The following is an 18,178-nucleotide window of genomic DNA, read 5'->3' as shown; positions in this document are numbered from 1 at the left end:
AAGCTGCTGGGGGTAGGTTGCATTTATATGCTGTGTCTCGACCAAGCCCCCAGCTCGTACTGTGCGCCACACGCTTGCTCTTGAATTGCATGGATTGTCGGTGTATGGACGGCGATTGCAATGCTTTGATGCATGAGCTGTGAGATGAGTGCAATATCCTTTCCAAAACGGTAATGCCGGGATCGTAGTTCCATGGGATAGATCAGATGCGGAACGGTGCCTTGCTCATTGCATGCGGGTTTGCATACATATCACCTCATGCATACCGCTTCGAAAAGGAAACTCGTATCTTGATTCATTTGTGGAGTGGCAAGTCACGATATTCTAGCAATATCTTCCGAGCGATGGCTCTGACTAGAATGACGAATACTTTGCCTCCTGAGGCTGTCTGTTTCATAGCTAAGAATATCCGGGCCGGACGTGTCTGAAGGTGAAGAAATACCCTCCGGTGGCTGTGGTTTAGTCTTTTATGGCATTCTCTTTCCAAAATCATCAAAGAGAAAGGGCTGGCATTACATCGCCTTCTAGTGATGAAGGCAATCAAAATCGTAGTTCACGGATTAGAACATTGCATTTGACAAGGAATTAATACTAAGTCCCTGATTAATCATTGGATCGCCGATGTTAGCTATATATATATCAAACAAGCTTGATGGTCCCCACAATCGAAGACCCCTTCAAGCTCGATTACCGCCAAGTATCACTTTCAGTGGCACTGCTCACTCCACAGCTCGAGGGAACGGTGTACGACCGGTTCGGGTCACTCTCCCAGACAATGGATCCATCTGTCTCCTTGCGAATATACTTGTACTGGAAGGTAGTGCCCGCGGGCAGGCTGATTGTGGCATACCACAGGTTGTTGCTTGAGGTGTACTGGCTGGCGCTCAATGCAATTGCACTGCTGGTGTCCCAGCTGCCCAACTGAGAAATGGAGCCGGAAATAAACACGTTCTCTCCGTAGGTGGTGGTGGCAATCACATCAAATGTCACTGCGACACTTGTGGGCGTGGAGCAGGCTGAGGTTGTTGTTGAAGTCTTGCTTGTGGTGGTGGTGGTGGTGGTGGTGGTGGTAGTGCTACCGCTGCTAGCCTTAGTGGTAGTGGTGGTGGTTCCAGTGCCAGCGCTACCGCTGGTCAACGTGCTTGGCCAAGCAGTGTTGGTAGCGGTGCTGTAGGTACCCGTTGCAGAGGTGGCAGAGCAGACAGAGGGGACACTGCTCGCGCTCGCCTCTCCCCAAGAAGGAGGCACAACCGAGTTGCGGCGCAAGTTGGCCGTCAGGACCGCAGCATAGGACCAGGTCAGGTCTCGGGCAGACAGCTGGGTACCGTATGTCTTATCATACTGCTCGGAGAGAGAGCCATTGGTCATAGCGTGAGATTCCTGTAGTTTATCAGTAAGGCACTTTGAGTTCAAGGGAAGTTGGACGCACAGCCACGCTCACATATCCATCAGCATAGGTCTTGACGGCGCTGATGATGGAGGTAAAGGCGGAGCTGGAAGAGGAGTAGGTTCCGACCGCCGCGGAGCTGTACAGGTCTTGGAAGAAGGCAAGTGACGTGCTGGTGATGGTGATGGACCCAATACGGTTCCACTGATAGATAGCATCGTACAGCTGCTCAGCGGCTGCAAGGGTGGTCAAGAACCAAGGGTTACCGTTGTAGTACGAGTCCTCGGGGTAGCGGCCGACTGCAACCGCAGTGCCCTCAGCAATACCAGAGTTGAGCGAGTAAACCGAGCGGAAAGAGTCAGTATAGACCTTGTGGTTGGCCAGCGCACGCGGGGAGCAAGGTTGGAAAGTCGTGTCGTCGCAGCCTGCGGCGGGATCAAAAGTGTGAATACTGGCGAGCACGGTGTTCGCGTCCTTGCCACTGCGGCCGCTGTTGGTGTTGGCAAGCATATAGGAGCCAGTCCAGAAGCTCTGCATGAAGCACAAGATTTGCGGAGCCTGCGAATCGCACCAGCTGCAAGACGAGCCAACACTCTTAGCAAAGGTGCTGCCTTCCACAAGTGCCCGATGTTGGACCGCAACAGTGAAGAACGAAGACCCATTGACTTCCTCCCACAGATCTGTATGCTTTCAGGTTAGTGGTCATCGCTAGGCACGTGGGTTTGAGTATGACCAACCGTAACCAGTCTGGTTCCAGTACTGAGCAACATAGGACAGATCATTGCGAACAATGGGCCAAACGATGTTCGTCGCGTAGGTGGAGTAGCCATTGTTCTGAAGGTGTCAGTCAAGCCACTCGAAATTCATCAACAGAACTTACAATCAGCCAGTTACCAAAGCCAATCAGAGCGGTCGCTCGCAACGCAGGTCCATCCCGCTGAGGACGACCCCAGCTGCCCGTGTACGCTGTCTCGTCAACGTTGAATTTCGGTTCTCCAAGACCTGCTCCGCCTGAGAGAGAACCAGACGGGTTGGAAACCGTCTGTAGGTAAGCCTGGGAATTGATATACTCCTCGATGACCGTCTGGAGACTCGATTCACCGTTGACGAAGAGATCAACAAGAATCTTCATGGTCAAAGCCGAATCACGGGTCCAGGTGTAGTAATCTGCGCACCCCTTGTTAGCGGACAACCATGCAGGTAGGCAAAAAGTAGCTGCTCACAGTCCGGGCTGTCAGTGCTTGGACTAGCAATAACAATGCCAGACTTAGCGCTCTTGGCGAACTCTCCGTCCGCGCCGATATTGGCAAGAATACCATCGAGGGCGACCGTAGTCTCAGATGCGAACCAGGAGTCGACACTGCCTGTAGCGCGAGCATTCAGCTGCGGGGCTGCAGTGGCCCAGGAGCTGAGAGCTAGCGCGCAAAGCGCATAGGAGACGCGCCGGATCATGGCGAAGCAAGGGAAACACGAGGGTGGTGAATAGAACAGAGGATGAGACTGGAGTGACAAAAAAGAATCACTAGACAGTGGGAAAGTCACTGCCTTTTATAGACCGCATGAGGCAGCCGTTCAGCACCGGGTGAGGGGGGGAGTTCGACTCGACTGCATGTGAAGCGGACATGAACATGCATTGGCCACAGGCATCCAATCGCTTTGTCGGCATCTGGCTTGTACCTTGTTAGACGAGGTGTGACCTGCATGAGCCCCTGCGCGGGCGTTCTGCACACTGTGACCAGCAGACCAGCTTCTCCGATGAGGTCAAATCCGGGGAGCCAAGTCCGTTTCCTCCAACGAGATGGCTCTGATTTCCCCGCAGAATCGCCGCCCCTGGCTCGGTTACGGCTTTTCTTCTCGGGGGGGTCAGGCCGTCAAGGAGTCAAAGTGGACGATTCATCACGGCAACCGCGTTAGTGAGGTCCACTAGTGCCACGCTAAATACAAGCCCGTCAGTCTTGATTGCTTGATGATGCTGCTGAATATTGTGAAGGAGGTGGGGAAGAGACGAAAGGGTCATCGCTTACCTCGCTGGTGGGGAGTCGCAGCGAAAGAGCGAAGGGAAAAGAGGGAAGCCTGCCTGGGCCGGAAATGAGGTATTAATGAAGATGGCTGCCGTCGACCAATGGAGATGGTCGACCACCTTTCCTCCGCTGCTTGTCTTTATTTTCCCCTCCACTCAGTCTCGACAATCTACACACCTTGGGCTGTCTAGCCAGCGCCGCGTCGGAATTTCCAAGGACTCGACGAAGGCACTTCAAAAGACGGTTGGACCATCGGGAACAGGACTACTGAAAATTGCACTAAACCATAGACCAAGAATACGCTACAGGTCTACGAGTCACAAGCTCAGCACGGAATCCCACCGGAGAACTCGACTAGAGTGATGAGCCAAGATGGTCTGACATCTTGTGGTGCAATACATCCCAGCTGAAGCCCAGGGACCGAGCAACCCCGTCCACCAATGCTCAGGCAAGAACGCGCTTGCAATAATTCCATTGCAAGGGCGACGACTACCTACCTATTCACAAAAGCTCACGTCGTGGCTGGCTGGATACGCACCAAAGTAGCGAGATGGTATCGACTCTCTACATCGTTGCTCCTAAACCTTTCTCCCTCTTCCTCTCTTTCCATGGAATACTCCCTACTTCTCGTGCGAATAATGAAATCCATCTGCACTCTACTCTCCTCGCCCGAGAGCATTGAGCAGAATTCACCAAACAAGATTCGATCATATACATACGGAGGCGTATATTTCGGCCGTATCCGATACTGTGAGTATGTACACTACTGACGACCTAAGGGGAGGTTTCCTTCCGGATCATATCCACCCGAGCGATATCATCGGCGCTGGGCTCAGGGAGTTCCGAGTTCTTCAGCACGAACGCCTCCCCAACTGCCTCCTCCACCTGCTCCAATGCATGGGAAACCAAGCCGACCGATCGTCCCATTCCGATCTGCGTCAGGTCCTCTCCCACCGCAGCTTCGATTTTGCCCTCACCCCCGTTAACCGTGAGATCCGCCTCAAATGCATGGCAGAGGGATTTGAGCGGCTCCAAGAAGCGGTTGCGGAAGTATATGTAGGTCTTTTCCAGCTGCAATTGGCGGCGTAGATTCGGTGATGAGACGAGAAGGTAGTATAAACTGAGCGCCGCATGGATTGATGGCGTCAAGGTCTGCGAGAACTTGATCCACGATGCTACAAGGTCGGATGACACATTCATAAGCAGGGCGGATGAGTTGAAGAGCGAGGGAAATAACACAGAGAAATAATGCGGGTTAAGGAATATGCTTGACTCAGATGGCACATCGGACTCGGAAGCTTTGGATACCTCCAAGATTCCGTCTTTCAGCCAGGCAATGGCGCTGTCTTTGACAGTCTGGAATCGATCATCCTCTAGAACTGTTCGAATGAGTTTGAAGCGGGCGATTTGCGAGGGATTGCTCTGAACAACCGTGCCAGGGATTCGTCGAACTGAACTGTAGTTCTGCCGGGCAGTACATGCCGTCAAGGATAGCACGAAATCGATGAACTCTTTTTCTGCGGCTGGTGGCTGGATTGGTTGCTGCATGGAGAAGACGGTCAAAGCAAGTAGTGAATCGAGTAGCACCTGTGGTTGCCCGAAGGCCACCTCATCAGGCGAGTTGTACCCCCCAACAAAGTTGCGAAAAATGCGCGCCTGGTCCGGAAAGACAGCAGTCGGGGTGACACGGCCGGATGAGAACAATTCCGCCGAGGCTGCCCGTGCTGCGAGGAGTAGCAGGGAACCATGTCTTTCCAAGGGGATCTCGTCCGCTTTGCGAGGTGGCTCATCGAAATCCAGCGGCGGAGGCTGGTCGTCGGATGATTTCAAGGCAATTTCCAGCAGCTGCTTGTCACTAATGCCGAAGTCACGAGATAGTGCCTATGGATGTTAGCAAGCTGAGTACGGTCCCCAGGATTCGATCTCGGGCCGTACCGTGATTTTGGCAACGATTAAGTCTCGTTCCTTCAGCTGTTTGCTTTGAGCAAAGATGTCTGTCTGCGTCTGTTGGCTGGCCATTCGCAATCCGGGATGAAGTTTCTCTTGCAGCCGGATCGTCCATGACATTCCGGGGTCAAGCGGACCCGCAAAGCTGAGCAAGTATGATTTGAGAACTTCAAGCAGACCGAACTGTAAAAACCTCTGGACCAAGACCGCCTCATTGTCAGTAGCCGGAGACGGCGATTGAACTTCAGCTTCCGGGTCCGGCGCAGAAGCTTCAGACAGACGGACCACGCTGGACTCGCTGGCTGCTCGGGGTGGCGGGGCCGGACGTTTCGAAGGCGACACATCCCGAAAGAATTCCAACAAAGCAATTGTAGTTTCACTCGTAGGCATCAACGTATATGCTTCGAGCAAGGCTTGCAGGGATGTGGCCAGGAATCGACTGGGTGACTTGGTCTGGATACGAGAGTGCAACACCGACAACATGGAAACGAGCGCGTTGAACTGTAGGATATGGCGAGGCAGGGGCTTTGTTTCGTCGTCTGATCTGGGCTCCGATTCGCTGTTTACATCTTGCGATGACTCCCCGTGCAGGAGAGGTGATTCTGAGCCCGCGTGTGTCCATTCAGCCTCGTCGTTCTCGTCCTCGGCGGGTTGCAGTTTCATCAGGGCATCCGAAACCCGTAGAATCACCTCTCTAGGATTGCCCAGGCGAGCAATATCATGTAAACAGTCCAGAGACTCAGGTAGCATAGGTACGAGCAGCTGCACCAGGTCCCAGCCGATATTGGTCGTCAGCACCTCATCCTGAAGGAGCGTATGCAGGGTAGGCAGACGGGCGGGAGTCAATTGGTATTCGAGCAAAGTCAGGTAGGTCAGATAGTCGGTCGCAGGAGGCAACGCTTGAATGAGAGGATCGTCGACCTCAGCCATGGCGATAAACAGAGTTTGCGGGAAAGGAACGGTGATGGCTCATGCGAGATCTTCGAGTGAGATGCGATGCAGTGAAGGAGGGGAAGGACGTTTGTCGACGGTGTCGAAGCGGGACGGTTGAAACGATAGGTGGGGATGACATCACCCGGGCTGTCTAGCCCATCGATAGGCGTATGAGCAGTACGTACAATACATACTAAGTATACTGCGGATGAAGGGATAGATGAAGTGACACGAGCTGACAATAAAGTGCTGAGTGCTAGATGAGGCGCAAGCTCTTCATCCCTGCCACCAGTCGGCCAGTTAACTTGGGGTAGTCGATGTCAACAATTCTTACCCGGCCAGGTTCATGATTGGGGAATTGAGTTGTCGGCGCCCATTGTTGCCAGGTGAAACGAAATGAAACTTGGGGTTCTCCGGTTCACCTTCACAAAGGAGACGGTGACAATTCCGCTGAGTCTCCACGATGATCTCCCGTTCCTTTTTTTCGTGTGCCTAACAACAAATAAATCTGCATAGATACTGAATCAAGGAGAATCAAAGCGTTGCGACGTCTTGACTCGTTTGTGGCCGACTCATCCATAACATGAAGAAAGCATCAACCAAGAGACTGAAGCTTTGATTGTGAATCAGCGAGGCCTCGACAGAAGCGGAGCCTGTTCCACTCCAATCTCATGATTCTTTGCTCAGGGCTGCGAGGAATGATACCCAAAGTGGTCGAGCAGTCGGATATCACATCCGCTTGCCGGTTTCCCGAGATAGGAGGGAGGCACGCTGCCGGAAGTCGTCACGGTAAATACTTGGTGAGTTATCATTTGTGAGTACGAAGTAACGGGGTTTTGAATCATGCAAGGCATGGATTGACATTGACTCCCTTCCTCTTCCAATTTCATCCCCATGGTGGACTACAAATACTGTACTGGACGAAGGGTCAGTCGCAGCCTGGACTAACATACTCATGGTGGCACTACGTACGGAGTACTTCTTTACTTCTCCAAAAAAAAAAAAAAAAGTACTTCAACTCCTCACCACGACTAATTGACTGACTCTAAACCAGATCAGGTAAATTCCGGAACTGAACCAGGAAAACCTTCAGCAGAACCGAAGACCCAAAGACCCAAAGAACCAAAGACCGGGCGGGAAAAGCCCGGGCGGGAATTCCCTTACAATGCCCACTTAAGACCGACGATGACGCTGGAAGGCCGTTTGCGGCCAATCATCACGAAGCCTCAGGCACATCGCGGCGCCCTCTGCAGGTTTAATTTCTCAGCAACTACTGATCTGAGTATCGTTCCTTGAAAAAGGCGCCCCGCCCCCTCTACGACACCGAATCTGGTCTGATTAATGATTGATTGACTCTTGGCTATCTTAGCATCAGCCAGCATCATCCTCCTGGAAAGAACTAACAGTCTAAGAAAATTAGAAACTCTGACTATTGCCTGAGAAGTCGTTCGTCCTTCCAATCATTAACTCCGGGCCGCTTTTCTTGATCCGCGCTCTACCGAACCCTCGCTCTGTCTTTCTCTCTTTCTTTCTTTTCACCTCGCAGTCTTCTTTACTTAATTTATCCTCCTCCCTTCTTCTCAAGCTCTCCGTATTCATAGTCTACTTCTTATCTCTTTGAGTCTTTTTCTAGTTGCCGTTGCTGTTACCACCAGCTCATTCTTGTACTTCATTGGGGAAGCTTTAACTGATCTGCATCTGTGCACTTTCGCGATCGGGTGTCGATCTCACTACCCAACTCTGCTCAACAACACTGCTACCTCAGAGCTCCTCTATCAGCTGTGCTCAATAGCACTCGGAGGAGTGTCTGGTTGTCTACAGTGTAAAGACAACGGCGAAACGCGAGCTCGAACGTAGATCATATACCAGCACCGCCAAATCTCTGACGGCCGTTTACCCGCCTGCTCGGCTGGTCACGGAAGGGAGTGCAATCGGCAAGGCTACGGACAAGGAATTGCAAGGAACGGAACCTCCTCTTCAGGAAACCTCGATCCCCCTGAGCTTGACATTCCGACGTATATATCAGCAACCGCGCAGCGATGACAACCGAAATGCAGTCGTTCTATACCCCTTCCACCTCCACCCACATCTCGTCCCATGCCCCGGCGGCCGTGGATGAGCTAATCAACAAATACTCCTCCACAATGTCGACCTCAACCTCCGCCGTCAGCCACCTGTCGATGAAGAAAGCTCACCGGAACGTCCTGCAGCGGATGGTCGATCGCATTCGCCTGGAATACTATCGCTATGAGGTCACATTCGGACTCTATGTCATGACGCCGGGAGAGAAGCTGGTGGCTAACACCTTTGTGATTGTCGTGCTGTCCCTCCTGTTCTGGGCCCTGCTGGTTTATTTCCCTGCGCTTCTATACCAGAAGGCCAGCCGTCTTATCTGGCTGTTGACTGGTGAGAACGGAGAGGAAATGGGGGCTGCTTTGGGGATCATCGATTCGCACGTCAACTTCATGTCTACGCATTCGAGCTAGAAGCGCCTCATTTGCGATTGAGTTATGGAGAGGGTCATGGTTATGATCCTTCGCCTGCCCTCTTGCTTTGTGTGATTTTTCTCCGCATCCCTATTTTGGTATAAGGATACCAGGGATCGACAATGAAGGTAAGAGAAGTATTGGTACCTGCAGTTGCGCGATTCCGCGTTCGAAGCTGACAGCCTTGGCGAAGCCCAAATGCCACCTTTGCTTCATATTTGGGAATCCAACCCCGGCGTTTTGGGAATTATATGATATACAATCGGTAGCGGCGGGTGCGCCGTCCGAACATAATGATTGACGGAAGACATCGGATTAAATAATGTGAGCACGCGTGTCGAGCGTGCAGGATGACAACCCAGGCGGAACATGACGGAGAGATTTGGCCCTCAACATTGACACTTCTTTATGCGTGTCAACCGTCCACCGGAAGTACAATCTTCTGGTTTTGTTTGGCTTTTTGGTTCCAAGGTCAAGGGGAAAGAGATCTCACGTACTTGAGCTCAACCCTACCATACATCAATGTATAGGCGACCACCATGTGGATTAGACCAAATGGGTATTGTTAGATGTCAAATAATGCTTAATGTGAAATATGAACGAACCCATCTGTGACCTGTGGGATGCAATTGATTGTGCGCGCAGGATCCAGTTGTGCGCGAGCCTCATGTCTGCCTGCAGCGTCACTACTTTTAAGTACTCCGTATTGAAACTGGAGAAAGCTCGATCCTGGAGCGGACACCAGCCACCAGATATGTAGTGTAAGTGCCAAGCCGGTGACGCGACGTTCTACCGGCCGTGCCACTGTTCTATAGCACGAGTAGACGAATGGGAATCGTGGAGGAAAACGAGGAAGACTCCGCCACAGCGTGCCTAGCCAGAACATCTGTCTCGGCCCCAGCAGTGTGCGTGGCCCGCAGGTCAGCGATGACTGGCGCATGTAATGAATCAATATGGCCTGCATGCACAGTACTCGCACCAGTACCATTTATGGCTGACGACGATGAGGAGTTCCAATGGATTTTTGGTGATCGCCGCCCAAAAATAGGCGGCGGTGCGCCCGCCCATCGGAAAGGAAAGTCAGTCTGGAGTACAAATGACGCCTGCCTAAATTACTGCTTCTTTCCCGTCCTCCGCAAAGTTGTCTCTGCTCTTCCGTTCCCAGTTTTCTCCTGTCATTCGAGTGTTGTGTTGATCCAATTTCTTCGCACCTGTCGGAGAAGGATTGTTGACAGGATAGCAAACCAGGTGCGCCTTTTGGGGGCGATCCGTCACTGTTTCTGATTTTCCCGCCGGCTTTCATTGACGGCTCAGGGGGAGAACCTGCCTTTTCTCTTTAAGTCACAACCAACCAAAACTTACGTTGTAAGTCACAACTCATTGTTGATCAGTGTTTCAGCCCTGTTCAGTTGTTTAATAGCCAAACGTGCCCGTGATTTCTGCCCGCCCGCCTGCCTGCCAGCTGCTGAATGTTTTGCCTTCCTTTACCCCAGTCAATATCCTGCATCGATTTAACCGACTTTTATCTCTTGCATATTGGATTTGTTTGAGGCACAGCAACCGATTTTGTTCCCCCGAAACCAGCCCTCCGGTCACAACAGTCAGACAACACTCAACCACTTCGACCCCCCGCCCCTTGCGCCCGTTACCAGTCAGGCTGTCCATTCGACATGGCGGCCAACAGCTACTATCAGAGTGGCTACAGCAGCAATCCGCCAACCTACGAACAAGTCAATCCACAATCAGCTCAATACCCGGCAACTGGTCATCCGGGGTTCGATACACATCCTTATCAGCCCACCACTTCTGATCCTCGGCTTCACTACAGTCAACAATCACTGGGTTCCGACCAGGGAGCCTATGCCGCTGGCGCCAGATTGAATGAGGGCGAACAGTATGCCGAGAATATTCCCTTGAAGGCCAACAACCAGTATCCAAATGGCCCTCCGCCGCCTGCAAACTGGATGCAACAACAAACGCATTATCCGCCGTCGCCAGACGAGATCGAGCCTGCCATGCGCCCTGGCGCTCGACGAACACAGAAGAAGGGTTTCTTTGGAAGGAAGATCGCTTGGGTCACTTATACTCTCACTTTGATTCAGATCATTGTCTTCATCGTGGAGCTGGTCAAGAACGGTAGGTTTATAGGCTCAGGGTCAAGGGAATTATGCTGACCGGCTCAGCTCAACTTACGGGAAGCCCGATCGAAACTAAACCGTCGTTCAATGTCATGATCGGTCCTTCTCCCTACCTCCAGATCTATATGGGATCTCGATACACTCCGTGTATGAAGAATACACCGGGTATTCAGAATGCCAACGAAACGATTCTCTTTCCCTGTCCCAACGCGACGACGACCGAGTCTCACTGTACTTTGTCTGAACTGTGTGGTTTCAACGGTGTGCCGAATCCGACGCCCAATGGATCGCTGGACGATCAGCCTGAGCCAAACCAATGGTTCCGATTCATCATTCCAATGTTCATTCACAGCGGGTTCATCCACATCGGCTTCAATTTACTTGCGCAAATGACCATCGGTGTGGCCATGGAGAAAATGATTGGGTGGTGGCGATATGCTCTGGTGTATCTGGCTAGTGGAATCTGGGGATTCGTGCTCGGAGGCAATTATGCCGCTCAGGGTCAGGCATCATGCGGCTGTTCCGGAGCACTTTTTGGCATTCTCGCACTCGATCTACTGGATCTACTGTACAGCTGGCAAGATCGACAGTCGCCGTGGGTCGAGCTGATCATTATGGTTCTGGGGATCGGCGTGTCTTTTGTTCTGGGACTTCTGCCAGGACTGGACAACTTCTCACATATTGGCGGCTTCACCATGGGTCTGGCTCTGGGACTGTGTCTCTTGAGATCGCCTAACGCGTTGCGAGAACGAATTGGGCTCGCACGGAACCCATATGTGGCCATGAGCGGTGGCGTGGGCACGACCACTCCGGAGGAAGGTCAGAAGGTGGTTCCCGCCCCCAGCATCGTCGACTTCCTCAAGGGCAAGCGCAGCCTGAAGTCCTCCGACGGAAAATCGAACCCCATGAACTTCTTCCGCGGCCGAAAGCCTCTGTGGTGGGCATGGTGGTTGGTGCGTGTGGGAGCCTTGGTTGCCGTGCTGGTCGGGTTCATCCTACTGATCATTGATTTCTACAAATACCCGAAATCAAACTGCTCCTGGTGCTACCGACTCAGTTGTCTGGTGAGTCTTTTCCCCTGGATGTGTCTTGTGCATTTCATACTAATACCCAGCTAGCCGATCAAGGACTGGTGCGAGCAAGGTAACATCACGACTGAAGAGAACTCTACTTAAGCATGTTCGATATATAGCATTTTGGCTCTTTGGGAATATGAAATTTACATCTGAATATCCCTCTATGCGATTTGGTTGGCATTTTCCAATTCCAGTACATTCTTCAACGGCGTTAGTGGAGAAGAGGCAGGCCTGACCTTGTGAATCAGTGCCGCAGTGATTCATGTTCATATAGTATCTCCGGTAGACTAGTGAATGCATTACGAACATAATTGACCTATATTTATATGAGACGCCAACAAGACGTATGAGTGACTGCGCCACAATATAGTCAAATTACTAGGGGGCATGTGATCTACCGGATGTGGCGGTGACAGATCGGGACTCGCTCGGTACGGTACTGTAAGCATCCGCAGCGTCGTAATCACCGCAGAGGATCCGTCAGCCGACGGCCTCCTCTACGTCTTCCCTGTCTCACTGCACTTCTTGTTCGATGCCTTTTCTGCTGAGATATACACACTTGCGCTGCTTCTCTTATTATCTCAACATCATCGTATCTTACTCGAGTACTTTTTTCCTCTTCTATCCGGGACTGGCTGCCATGATTTGATCGCCCTGAACGAACCGATCGGCAGCTCGACCCCGGCCACTTTGTGAACCATGGCAACCTTAGCAGCATCACCGCCGTTATCGCCGTCGTGGCCGAAGCGACGGCCGCGGGCATGGGCGCTGCGCATTGAACGCTACTGCTGCACCGCCGCGTCGTTCTTCCCTCTCGCTTTTGTTTACGGACTGACGACGTGGGCCGTCTGGGTGGAGGCCAGTGTCGGCTTCAAGTCGCTGCAGAGCAGCTGGATCGGTGAGGCTCTTTCTCCACAGAAATTCCTACGTTACATTTCTAATGACCCTTCATCATATGACAGGCCTCCCGAGTTCCTTTCTTGGGATTTTCCTCTATATCTGCCTCAATACCTGCTACACGGTCGCCGTCTTCACTGACCCGGGCACCCCCCTCAAGCCTTCGAACAGCCGCAACCAGCACGAATACAGCGCCCTTCCCGTCACCGAACTCCCGCAGTACACGGCCTACACGGTCAACTCAACCGGTGGCTCCCGCTTCTGCAAGAAGTGCCAATGCCCCAAGCCCGACCGGGCGCACCACTGCTCGACCTGCAAGCGGTGCGTGCTGAAGATGGACCACCACTGTCCCTGGCTGGCGACGTGCGTGGGGCTCTACAACTACAAGGCGTTCCTACTGTTCCTGATATACACCTCGGTTTTCTGCTGGGTCGACTTTCTGGTGGCGTCGACGTGGATCTGGAACGAGATGCTGGACGATAGCAAGTACATGGACTTTGACAAGATGCTGCCTATCAATGTGGTGTTGTTGGCCGTGCTAGGCGGAATCATAGGGTTGGTGTTGTCGGGGTTCACGGCGTGGCATATCAGCCTGGCGGTCCGGGGCGTCACCACGATTGAGTGTTTGGAGAAGACGAGGTATGTCTCGCCGTTGCGCAAGGCGCTGGATCGCCATCGCTACGAGGGGCTTGCAGGCCATGATCCGGATGGAGCTGGAGTCACTGGTTTGGGTCACCGGTTGCAGGAGTATGGCGGACAGATTCTGGATGCGCATGCCAACGCGATCCCTGGGGTAACCAGGGCGGAGGAAGGGGAGGACGAGATCAGACCTTCGCAGCAGGGCGGCGCCACGCAGCACTTCTCAGGGAGGGAGGATCTGTCCCCCGCGCAGCAGGCGTTGACGCGATCATATGCGGAGCTGGAACGACAGCGCGAGCATGATCGGTACCAGAGCTACCTGGAAGAGCAGGACAGCGAGAAAATGCCCCATGCTTTCGATCTGGGCTGGAAGCGCAATCTGTTGCATCTGTTTGGAAGCCGCCCGCTGTTGTGGCCAGTCCCCGTGTGTACCACCACCGGCGACGGCTGGCACTGGGAGCCCAGCGCCAAATTCCTCGAGGCGCGCGACGGTGTGCGGGCGCGACGGGAACAGGAGGCGGTCGACCAGCAGCAGTATTACCGGGACTTGTATACACGGAATATGAACAACAGTCAAAGCTGGATGGGGGCGGACGCTGCAACTTCTGCTACCAATCCGGCTGCCACCTGGACGCCGCAGCAGCCGTTGGATGTGGTTCGAGATCCTGAGAGACCTAGTACCGGTGTGTCGATGAAGACGTTGCGACCGGTGTCACCGCGTCTTCGACACGGGGACGATAGTGATGAGGAGGCAGCGCCGCGCGGAGAGGATGAATGGAGGAACTGGGATTGATATACCGGGTGTACACTTAGGAAGACTATATATAAGTATGAGATATGACAAGCTCACGTTCAGGGTGGTTGTATTGGTAGCGGCTGGTCTGAGACAGAACACTTGTGAAAACATAAGCGTTGGAATTTCCAAGAAAGGTTCCGCAGTTGATCAAGATTAACTCGTACTTTCAGTTTGATCACGCTTCGCACCAACACCTCCGTAGCTCAGTTCTTTATACTGCATAGATGTGGTGAGGAATGCATTCTGATTACGCAATTGTTCCTGGCCCACATTCCGGACGACACCTCAGGCCAGTTGGCCTCTCCTCATTCCCCTCACCACTTGGACTTAGAACATACCACTCTTCTGCAATTCCCTGCTACAAACCTACTTCCACTGGAGTCAAATCTATTCCTTCACATCCAGCTTTACTGGTTACTGCAATCAACAAAGACGAGCAAAGTCCAAGAAAACCAATCACTCAAGCCGGCCTTGTCACGCAGAACCTACAGTACAGTACTGTTCATATCATCCAATGCGTCCAGCAACGCAACCCACATCTCTACCCTGAAACCACCAAGCACGAAACAAGAACACTATACTCAGCTCTTGACTTACCTCTCTATCTCTCCGCCAAATCTACAGTCACGTCTACAACCGCATCCAAAGCGCCTCACAACCGCACCACATCCACAACCGCACATCCCCCGCACCACCAACCACCACCACCACCACCACGACGCAACAACCCCCTAACCACACCCAAGAAGACCCCCTCCCCTCCCCCCGGCAAGAAATGACCCCCTCTCTCCGCCGCCTCACGCGCGAACAAGCCGACCTTCTCAAAAACCCCGACCCAACCTTCCACGCCGCGCCCATCAGCGCCTCCAACCTATACGACTGGCACTTCACGCTGCAAGGTCCGCCGGCCCCCTCCCCCTACAGCGAGGGGATCTACCACGGCCGGATCGTGCTGCCCCCGACGTACCCGCTCCGGCCCCCGTCCTTCCGGTTCCTGACCCCCTCCGGCCGCTTCGAGGTCAACCGCGAAATTTGTCTCAGTATCTCGGGCCACCATGAGGAGACGTGGCAGCCGGCGTGGGGGATCCGGACGGCGTTGATTGCCCTCCGGAGCTTTATGGATGGGGATGCCAGGGGCCAGGTGGGCGGGTTGGATGTGGGGGAGGAGGTGCGGAGGAGGTATGCTGTTGCGTCGCGGGGGTGGAGGTGTGAGGGGTGCAAGGGGCAGGTCTTCGGGGGGGATGAAGAGGGGGATGAGGAGGGAGAGCAGGGGGCTGGGGAGCATCCGGGGAGGACGAATTTGGAGGTATTGGAGGGGTGGTGGGGGTTTTGTCGGGAGAGGGGGGTGGATGTTTCCGGGTTTGATGGTGGGAAGACGGTTGAGGGGGAGGGGGAAGGGGAGGGAAAGGAGGGTGAAGGCGATGATGCGGATCTGGAGAAGGAGAGGGGGGAGCAGGAGGTGGAGAAGAGAGATCAGGAACTTGAACCTCCGACGATAGGGTCATTGGAGTCTGATACAGTGGTTTCTGGAGGAGATGATGCACAGACGTTTACGACTGCCTCGACAACAACTGCTGCTGCTGCTGCTGCATCACCACCAACATCAACAACACAATTACCAGCTGTGCAGCAACAGCCAGACCAAACACCTCAGCAGCGGCAGATACTGCTCCAACCTCAACCTCAACCTCAACACCAACACCAACAGCAGCAGCAAATATCCCCCGATACCCCTTGGCTCGACCGGGCCATCGTCGGCGTGATCGTCGCCCTGGTGGTCATGATCCTCCGGCGCATCGCCAGAGACGAATAATCTCTTATATCTTGGCGTTTATGGGACATTATTAGGCTCAGGCGTTAATCTGTATTGTACCTGTGTCTTTCTACTAGGATGTCGGCAACTTACACTTGCACTTTCAGTTCACTAATAAACCAAACCATATCAGATTTTGCACATACCAATCGAGCTGACGACTCCAGGGCGCGCGCAAGAACAACCAGATATCACCTCATATCCTCAATAATCTGGCGTAGAATATCATCCAAATCCACCGGCGGCTCGTCTCGAGTCAGCAGTTGCGAAGTACGTTCCTCCAGATCCTGAGCCTCGCGAAGGAGAGCATCCAGCTTCTCCCGCTCCTCCTCCACCTCCTTCTGTGTCTCCCTCCCCGGGTGCTGTCGTAGTTTGCGCTGGATAGTTCGCATCCTGTTTCTCTTGGTTCTGGTTCTTTCAGTACCTGGTCGACGTGCCTGCCGTCAACCGTATTAGCATGTTTTCGACGTGTGGTAGCCTAACGCAAATGCAGAGAAGGTAAACTCGCAGTTTTCGAATCATTTCGACCATTATCAGTATTCCCCCACCTCTCCGGACACGCCCCAGTCGAATGCCCATTCCTGCCGCAGAATACACAATTGCGAGTCAGATCGGGGGTGGTGCTCTTCACACTGTCAGTCTCGTCGAGGTGGCGAGGGTCCATAGGTTGGATGTCATTGTCGTCGCCGTAATGGAGACCATCGCCGTCTCTGTTCATGAGTTCAGTATACACAGCGTTACGAGTGGCGGAGGAGGCAGCAGGACCATGCCCTGAGATGTAAGACATCGCGGAAGCTGGTTGGTATCCTGCTTCTGCTCCGTACCCTGCCACGGTGGTGTTGGTATTGGTGTCATATGCCTTGCCCTTTTCGTGCCCGTGCCCGTAGTCTGCACTGAACGGTTTGCCATGCTCACCCCCATTACCTGCACCAAACGGCTTGCCATACTCCCTGAACGATTTGACATCCTCCCCCCAGTAACCCACATCATCCCCAAACCACATACCATAAATTTCCTCCTTCACACCAACCCCCAGACCCCCCAGCTGATGCTGATAATGACCAACACTATCGCCCGTGGTACCAGTCCCAAACCCGCCCGCATATCCCGCGCCATTATAGTTCGGCGTCATCCCCATATTACCAACATACCCCATGTGATACGCTGGGGCTGGAGTGAAGTATTCATATTCATGATACCCGCCGTCCTCGCGCTTGATGATGCAGCCGGTGCCGTAGTTGCCGTTGCCAGTTGTACCTATACCAGCCCGCTTGCTATAGCCTTGGGCAGGTGGACCACTATGGCCTTGAGGAATCGGACCCCTATTGCTTTGGCTAAGCTGACCACTACTGCCGTGAGCAAGCTGACCGCGCAACATCTCGCTTCCCATTGGGTTACGCCACCAGGAGAATGCGAAGTGGGATTTCGGGGGTGGGCTGGTCGCGTTTGGTCGAGCTGGAGCGGGAGCTGGAGCTGGAGCCCGAGCTAGACCGGTGGGTGTTTCGATGGAGGGGATCGGGCCTGGTAGTCGTGGTGGTAGCGGTAGCGGTTGCGGGGGTGATGGTTTCTTGGGAAGATCTCCTCGCCTGGTGATTATCTTGCGGGCTTTGGATTTCTTCTTGCGGGTCATTTTAGGGGGTTCTTTCTCTCGTTCTGGTGGTGGGTCTGAGAAGAGGGTGGTGGTTGTTCGGGTTGTTGGGTTTGAGTGTGGTGGTGATGGTGATGGTGTTGTGAGGAGTGTGGTGGTGATTGGGATGGGGTTGTCTGGGTTGATGAAGGGAAAGTGAAAGGAAGGAGGTGGTAGAGTGAAAGAGTGAGGATGATGACGAGGGTCAAGAGTCCAATAACAAGAAAGAGGGGGATCATGACACTTCTGAGGTGAGGCGTGGTCGCGTTTGTTGGGTGGCTTTTCGATGTCAAGTGAATGAGTGAGCAGGTGTGTGGCTAATCTGCTGCCGACTACTGTTTGTTGTGATGCTGCTGTTACTGCTGCGATGCTCTTGCGAAGAGAGATCCAGGGATGGTCATTGTGACAGGCTGCTTGC

General features: G+C 53.4%; 8 protein-coding genes across 8 annotated transcripts; 4 read left to right on the top strand and 4 right to left on the bottom strand.

Moving 5' to 3' along the window:
- Window positions 1-687: 687 nt before the first annotated feature.
- On the bottom strand, window positions 688-2,839 carry ASPACDRAFT_46013 (putative glucan 1,4-alpha-glucosidase; the record flags this gene model as incomplete). The annotated part of the gene is made up of 5 exons (XM_020201720.1): window positions 688-1,380; window positions 1,430-2,067; window positions 2,125-2,221; window positions 2,268-2,554; window positions 2,611-2,839. The coding sequence occupies 5 exons, from the start codon at window positions 2,837-2,839 to the stop codon at window positions 688-690; spliced, it is 1,944 nt and encodes a 647-aa protein (XP_020053500.1).
- A 1,343-nt stretch (window positions 2,840-4,182) lies between these two features.
- On the bottom strand, window positions 4,183-6,285 carry ASPACDRAFT_32823 (uncharacterized protein; the record flags this gene model as incomplete). The annotated part of the gene is made up of 2 exons (XM_020199908.1): window positions 4,183-5,289; window positions 5,344-6,285. 2 exons carry the CDS (start codon window positions 6,283-6,285, stop codon window positions 4,183-4,185), a joined length of 2,049 nt encoding a protein of 682 aa, XP_020053499.1.
- A 2,042-nt stretch (window positions 6,286-8,327) lies between these two features.
- ASPACDRAFT_46011 (serine palmitoyltransferase small subunit family protein) lies at window positions 8,328-8,774 on the top strand (the record flags this gene model as incomplete). Its single annotated transcript, XM_020201719.1, has 1 exon — window positions 8,328-8,774. The coding sequence occupies one exon, from the start codon at window positions 8,328-8,330 to the stop codon at window positions 8,772-8,774; it is 447 nt and encodes a 148-aa protein (XP_020053498.1).
- Window positions 8,775-10,049: 1,275 nt separating this feature from the next.
- On the top strand, window positions 10,050-12,305 carry ASPACDRAFT_80651 (rhomboid family membrane protein). Its single transcript, XM_020205699.1, has 4 exons — window positions 10,050-10,139; window positions 10,268-10,910; window positions 10,958-11,976; window positions 12,031-12,305. Exons 2-4 carry the CDS (start codon window positions 10,445-10,447, stop codon window positions 12,085-12,087), a joined length of 1,542 nt encoding a protein of 513 aa, XP_020053497.1. The 5' UTR covers window positions 10,050-10,139; window positions 10,268-10,444; the 3' UTR covers window positions 12,088-12,305.
- Window positions 12,306-12,480: 175 nt separating this feature from the next.
- ASPACDRAFT_1873347 (DHHC family palmitoyltransferase) lies at window positions 12,481-14,478 on the top strand. The gene is made up of 2 exons (XM_020198014.1): window positions 12,481-12,886; window positions 12,951-14,478. Exons 1-2 carry the CDS (start codon window positions 12,688-12,690, stop codon window positions 14,315-14,317), a joined length of 1,566 nt encoding a protein of 521 aa, XP_020053496.1. The 5' UTR covers window positions 12,481-12,687; the 3' UTR covers window positions 14,318-14,478.
- A 620-nt stretch (window positions 14,479-15,098) lies between these two features.
- On the top strand, window positions 15,099-16,118 carry ASPACDRAFT_9009 (ubiquitin-conjugating enzyme E2; the record flags this gene model as incomplete). Its single annotated transcript, XM_020206124.1, has 2 exons — window positions 15,099-15,548; window positions 15,723-16,118. Coding segments are annotated over 2 exons (846 nt in total), but the record flags the coding sequence as incomplete, so codon positions are not given.
- A 206-nt stretch (window positions 16,119-16,324) lies between these two features.
- On the bottom strand, window positions 16,325-17,763 carry ASPACDRAFT_46007 (uncharacterized protein; the record flags this gene model as incomplete). The annotated part of the gene is made up of 3 exons (XM_020201718.1): window positions 16,325-16,510; window positions 16,558-16,570; window positions 16,682-17,763. 3 exons carry the CDS (start codon window positions 17,761-17,763, stop codon window positions 16,325-16,327), a joined length of 1,281 nt encoding a protein of 426 aa, XP_020053494.1.
- Window positions 17,431-18,114, bottom strand: ASPACDRAFT_123967 (uncharacterized protein). The gene has a single exon (XM_020196696.1). It carries the CDS (start codon window positions 17,997-17,999, stop codon window positions 17,760-17,762), a length of 240 nt encoding a protein of 79 aa, XP_020053493.1. The 5' UTR covers window positions 18,000-18,114; the 3' UTR covers window positions 17,431-17,759.
- Window positions 18,115-18,178: the final 64 nt, after the last annotated feature.

The sequence above is a fragment of the Aspergillus aculeatus genome (genome assembly GCF_001890905.1).
Source record: "Aspergillus aculeatus ATCC 16872 unplaced genomic scaffold ASPACscaffold_14, whole genome shotgun sequence".
NCBI classification, from domain to species: domain Eukaryota; kingdom Fungi; phylum Ascomycota; class Eurotiomycetes; order Eurotiales; family Aspergillaceae; genus Aspergillus; species Aspergillus aculeatus.
This window is presented reverse-complemented; position numbering and strand designations above follow the sequence as displayed.

Bases quoted from the DNA above. Each gene is read 5' to 3' on its own strand.
- ASPACDRAFT_80651 (XM_020205699.1), top strand. From the start codon at position 10,445: ATGGCGGCCAACAGCTACTATCAGAGTGGCTACAGCAGCAATCCGCCA. The intron at 10,911-10,957 runs GTAGGTTTATAG...TGACCGGCTCAG, and splicing joins CGTGGAGCTGGTCAAGAACG to CTCAACTTACGGGAAGCCCG. The intron at 11,977-12,030 runs GTGAGTCTTTTC...ATACCCAGCTAG, and splicing joins GCTACCGACTCAGTTGTCTG to CCGATCAAGGACTGGTGCGA.
- ASPACDRAFT_1873347 (XM_020198014.1), top strand. From the start codon at position 12,688: ATGGCAACCTTAGCAGCATCACCGCCGTTATCGCCGTCGTGGCCGAAG. The intron at 12,887-12,950 runs GTGAGGCTCTTT...ATCATATGACAG, and splicing joins GCTGCAGAGCAGCTGGATCG to GCCTCCCGAGTTCCTTTCTT.
- ASPACDRAFT_123967 (XM_020196696.1), bottom strand. From the start codon at position 17,999: ATGATCCCCCTCTTTCTTGTTATTGGACTCTTGACCCTCGTCATCATC.